Source organism: Eucyclogobius newberryi, unplaced genomic scaffold, assembly GCF_026437365.1.
Source record: "Eucyclogobius newberryi isolate DKJ021-1_F unplaced genomic scaffold, fEucNew1.0.hap1 SCAF_20, whole genome shotgun sequence".
Lineage (NCBI taxonomy): Eukaryota > Metazoa > Chordata > Actinopteri > Gobiiformes > Gobiidae > Eucyclogobius > Eucyclogobius newberryi.
In genome coordinates, this window is record NW_027315835.1 from 19,246,810 (window position 1) to 19,252,809 (window position 6,000).

At 43.1% G+C, this 6,000-nt stretch overlaps 1 protein-coding gene across 1 annotated transcript; it reads left to right on the top strand.

The window, feature by feature from the left end:
* The first annotated feature begins 3,837 nt into the window (after positions 1-3,837).
* pyyb (peptide YYb) lies at positions 3,838-5,767 on the top strand. The gene is made up of 4 exons (XM_072456071.1): positions 3,838-3,955; positions 4,032-4,216; positions 4,773-4,850; positions 5,400-5,767. Exons 2-4 carry the CDS (start codon positions 4,032-4,034, stop codon positions 5,422-5,424), a joined length of 288 nt encoding a protein of 95 aa, XP_072312172.1. The 5' UTR covers positions 3,838-3,955; the 3' UTR covers positions 5,425-5,767.
* Positions 5,768-6,000: the final 233 nt, after the last annotated feature.

Sequence of the window (6,000 nt, forward strand, 5' to 3'; positions counted from 1 at the left end):
TTCACTCTCACGTTCACTCTCACGTTCACGTTTCAGGCCGGGACCATCCACATTACTATAAAACCAATTCTGAACCTCCACAGCAAGATTTCGAGATTTAAACCACTTAGAATCATGTTTAATTGCATTTGTTTTAATAGTTGATGTTATCTGACCTCATTTCTGAACATACAGTTTTTGATTAAAAGAGATGAAATATACTGTAACAGATATAATAAAACCCCAGCTCGTACTTGGATCCCTGAAGGTCCCAAACCCCCAGGAGTGAGACCTTTCCTTTATTAGAGGCTTTATAGATGAGCCAAACATGGTGAGAATCGCAATATTTGGGCTTGAGCTGTGTTGAGTTTAGGCCTTTAACACCACATTAGGCTTTTCTACTGCAGCTCTTCAGGACCAGTCAAGTTATAAGAACCAAGACCAATGTCAAATTAAGAAAACTGGAGACACTATTTAAATAACCATGGCCTATTTATTTATGCAAATCTGCAGTTTCGAAGGATAAACCTTTTAAGAGTGTGGCATAATACCAACAACAATACTAATAGAATGTTAATAATAGTTTTCCTCGGCACCAGAAGCGCACAGATGATCCGTGAGTCATGGCTCTGTCACTCTCTTGTGTCCCTCTGTCGGGCCCTGGAGCTCGTCTGATGACTCTGTGCTCATCAGGACCACATTATGACCTGCTTGATACAGCTCTGTGTCTGTACAAACAGAGCTGGCCGTCTCAAAAGCACTCTGCTCATATTAGTGCCCCCCACTCTGCAGATAAGGCCAAATAAAAGGCCTGATCATTTCCCCCTGAGTGTGTGCGCTCGCAGGTAACAGTCGGACGCTCATGTCCACGTGTCCCTTTGTGCTTTATGCTGGCTGAAGACACGTGTGTTATGCAAATTGAAATGGGAGGTCTTAAGTGAAGATGGGGCTTTTAGAGGTAGATTTGAGCTGTCAAAACTCCTTTGAAGACAACCAGACTTCATTCTTGCAAAGTCTGTACAATTGATTGATTGAAAGAATCAGTCTGTGATTTATAAAAACATCCATCACGGCTGCTCCACATCCAAGCTCAAGTGCTTCAGCCTTAAGAGCTGGAGCTCAACATGTCCTGGACTCATCTGTTGACTTGGGCTTTTGTTTTAACTCAGGAGGACTTGACTCTGACTTGGTCGTATTCTTTCGAGCCAATGACTTGATTCAGACTGAAATGGAACAATCTGGAGTGAGCTTGTTGGCTTAATGTCGCCCACATTGATCTTACTGTATCAGATTGTGTTCTCACAGCGCTGACCCTCTTTAGGAGTGCATTATCTGAGGTTTACTGGAGTGTGAAGGCTCTGTCTGGCCCCTCCTCTCTGTGTTTGCCTTCTACAGCCCTAGTCTTACTAATGAGTTAGTCTTGTGCGTGTTGTTGTTTCTTGTCATTGACTTTTATGGCCCGTAAGAGGTTGATTACTGGAGAAGAGCTAACAGAATAAGCAGGAGAGCCCCTGTTATCACAATTTAGCAAATGGATAAGAGACATAAGTGGTCCTGACAGAAGAGTTTCTCTTACATTATGGCACAATAATTGCTCTAAGATGGTCCATATATATACAATATTAACATTGATTTAGATCCATATCACTTTCACAACTTTTTATTTGAACCAGTGGTGTTTAGTGCAAATAAAACAACGGCTGAGTAAAAGCTCTCTGCAGGTAAATGCAGACAAAACAGAAACACTGATTATTGCCCCTGATGATGCCATTCCAGGGATAAACCAGTACTTAGGTGTTTTAGGCCAGTCTGCTAAACCAAGTCTTAGAAACTTGTGTGTTCTCTTTGACAAAGACATGTCTTTAGAGCTCCACTCTAAGCTGTTGACGAGGAACTGTTTCTTTCAGTTGAGGAAAATCTCTAAACTCAGGAAAATGGTGTCTCAAAATGACCTGGAACTCATAATTCATACTTTGTGTCTTCACGTTTAGACTATTGTAACAGTTTGTTATCCTGTCTTAACAAGGAAAACAAACTGTTATGGTGGCAAAGGCGGTTAGCGCTCTTGCCTCCCAAGAAGGAGATCATGGGTTTGATTCCTGGACCAGACCAACATCACATGATCTCTCTGGGTGGAGTCTGCATGTTCTCCCTGTGTTATCGTGGGTTCTCTCCGGGTTCTCCGTCTTCCTCCCACCGTCCAAAGACATGCACGTGTTAGGCAAATTGCCAACTCTAAATTGGCCCAATGGACAGGTGTTGAAAATTAGCATATTCTGCTACATACACTTAAAACATTGCATCTGGTTCGTCCAACTTTTAAATAAAAAATAAAAAATACAAGAAGGAGCTCTCTCGTCTGTAGCTGGTCCAGAACTCTGCAGCGAGGATCTTGACCCGCACAAATAGAAGGGCCCACATTTCACCCACCGTCTCCTACCGGATACAGTTTAAAATTCTAGTTCTGACTTTCAGAGCTTTGCATGGTCAGGTCCCTCTGTACATCAGATCTGATCACACCGTACACTCCCTCTCGCTCACTGAGCTCTTTGGATCAGAACCTGTTGTTGGTTCCTCGCACTCGCTCTAGGACCAGAGGAGACAGATCCTTCCAGGCTGTTGAGTCCAGACTCTGGAATGATCTTCCGTTCTCCCTGTGGTCACTGGACTCTGTTGTTGCTTTTAAGGGTCAACTCAAAACCTTTTCATTTAGTCGATCCTTTTAATTACATTTGCTTTAGGGACTGATTGGACTGTATATTGTTGTATGTGTATTGCTCACTGTAAGTTTTCTGTGTTTTTATTGTTTTATTCTGTGTTTTGTGACTTCTGTCCGTGAAAAGTGCTGTACAAATAAAATGTACTTACTTACTTTACTTACTTACTTCTGCCTGTCAATGCGATTCATATTTTTATATTTCAAGTTCTTAAAAAAGTGACTGTACCTTGTAACGAAGAAAGAAAACGTTGGTGATTGTTGGTGGTCATTCTTACACTTACAACACTTACATATTGATCATAGTCCATAAAACATACTCTTAAGTGCTCGCGGGAAGATAAGATTATCTACATGGCAGGGACAGCAGAGCATGATGACTGTAAACAGGAGCCGCGGTAACACTGATAAATGTCACCAGTTTACATCAGCACCTGACGTCTCAGGGGACACGGGGTCCAGGGGCCTGTCCAAAAGAGTCTAAAATCACACCACTTTAGCTTCATTTATGTTAATAATGGCAAACTTGCTCAGATGAAATTCCCTTCAAAGTAGAGTTTCAGTGTGAACATAAAGGACAATATTGACTGGTGACATATATGCCTCACGACCTCTAACTCATTGTATAATAAAGCCTATTATTGACTTGACTAAATAATGCATGCTGAAGGGAGGAAGATAATTGCTAAGGCTGATTTACTGTCCTTGTCCTGGGGCCCACCTCTCCTTGTGTGTGAAAATACTTGGGGCCAACACCATTTGTGGGGTGTTGTTCTGAGTTTTGGTTATAATTGAGTTGTAAACTTAATGACTTTGCTTAAATGAAAGGCCCAGTAAAGTCAGTGCCACAGAGGTTCACACATAAAGGTCAGCGGGCTGTGGCTAATGTCTGCCTGGGGAGACTTTCAGCACATAAAGCAGCAGGGGCAGCTTTATGGCAGCTCTTGCATCAGGTATCATACACGTGACGGCCTATTTATGGGGGTGGCTTCATAATCCATACGTTTATATTGCGTTTTAATGATAATATACACAAAGTACTTACCGTAGTGTTTCGAGACGAGTGCGTCAAAGCAGTGCGCAAGCAAAGAGTCAGAGAGTGAAAGTGCGCACTTGGGGAGATGGAGAGTGGTGGCCTCTTCCCAGAAAGGAGGGTGGGGTTTGGAGAGAGCCACTCCAGGTTCCTCCAACACTATATAATGCAGGGTGTGAGGAGACAAGGACAGACCACATCCACAAGACTCAAAGGACAAGTCAAAAGTAAGCTCGTTTCTTTGCGCTCTCTCTTGTATCTCTCAGGATGTCTTACAGTTGTTCCTTCCCCTGTTTTCCCCAGATGGCCGCCCTGCTGAGATGGGGGCCCCTGGCAGCGCTCGTCGTGTGCCTGCTGCTGTGTTGGAGCAGCTTTTCGGACGCGTACCCGGCCAAACCCGAGAACCCGGGCAATAAGGCGTCACCTGAGGAATGGGCCAAGTACCACGCGGCCGTCAGACACTATGTCAACCTGATCACCAGACAGAGGTCAGTCCCGGGGGGCCCAAAACCCGCCCGCATGATTCTACTTCTCCACACTTTTTATCATCATCATTTCATCATGATGGGTCAAAACTGTCAAGTTCAATGCTAAAATGAAAACTAAACTAAAACGTATTGAAGTATTATTACAGTTGCATCTTACATATGCAGTACATGCTCTAATGTGCACATGATTCAGTTTTGATACTTTTTAAATACCAATCCTGCCATATTTATTGAACGTTAACAGATAATGCAATAGAGAAGTTCTCTCACTTGATGAAATGAAAGGCTGAATGAACTTTATATCCAGTCAACCCTCCTGGGACTTGCAATTGGACCAAGTATGGATACATATTAAAACCCTATCCTCAAGTTGACTTCCCTCGTGTGTTTTGATCAAGGAAGTGTTAAAATTCATAGCCAAGCTGCCAGTCCCAGCCGAGCAGCTGTTATTCAATAGCACTGTTGCCTATTGAGTGGCTGCTGCTGTTGTGCAGCACAGCGGCTTTTTGCATGAATAACATCAGCATGTGTGTGTGTGTGTGTGTGTGTGTCACAGGTATGGGAAGAGGTCCTCTCCAGAAGAGATGGCATGGCTGTTCTATGGATCCGACCCAAACCAAGACTCTGAACCACAGTGAGACCAGTTCTAGTCTTTAGTCCAGTTTTGACAATGTGTGCAACTACAATATAACATATAACTGTTTTTTATTCCCACTATTGGAGCTGCAGTATTAAAAATCAGATACTAACTTGAAATTTATATCGACATGAGAATCGAGCCTTTATTCCTGCATCAAAACAGATTTGTTCTTCTCACGACACTACACCAGTCTGTAAAATACAATGATGTTATTCAGCACACTACGGACCATTGTTTTTTTTCATTATCTTCAAAACTTTGTACATTGAATAACCACACAATTAAAACATTGACCTCACTAAATGATCATGTATAATATCATCACTAAACATCTGTAATGCACATCTCCAATGTCTCATAGAAATGGATAAACTGCTCCTTCTCGGCTCGAGTGGCTGCATTGATGTTATGTATTGATTTGCCTTTTATTTCACTCTGGGTTTGGGCTTGTGCTGGTTCGGTGGTTGGACGGGGGCACACTGCAAACCCCCATTTTACACAACTGTCAATGAGTTCATCTGTCTCTTCTTTGTCTACTGGCAGCTCGGAATACAACGATCAGTGGTAAATCACTCCTCACGGACGAGAAAACCCCAAGGACTGCCAAAGACAACCTGCACTGGACTATGTGACTCTTTTGCTAATTATTTAAATCGCATGCACCCCCCTCCCTCATTCTCTCCCTCCCTCTCTCCCTCATTCCCACCCTCTCTTCCTTCCTCTCTTGTCTGTTTAAAACTGCCAACAATGTAAATTATTTATATAAGAATGGAAGAAAAGGCTTCAAATGTAATCATCTGGACACTGTTTGTGAAATGGAAACACTTCGACTGCCATCAGAAGTTTATTTTCAATCTGAAGGTACCGGTTTGAGGAGCTAGCATTTACAGTGCCCTGGATGGGAGTTTATACAAAAGTGGTTTAAAATTAAAATCTAATAAAGTGTTTCAACAGATTTTACAAGTGTTTGTCCCGTGTCCTTTTGACGCTGCTGTTACGCGCTGTGACCACTAGATGCCACTGTTGCTCCGTCTTAGCGCGGCGTAAAGTGGCTTCCTTATCGCGGCTCAGAGCGGCTCCATCGCCACTCTCCAACTTCAAACGAGGGCAAGCGCACGGACAGGCTCGTGCATCCTCCGCAGAG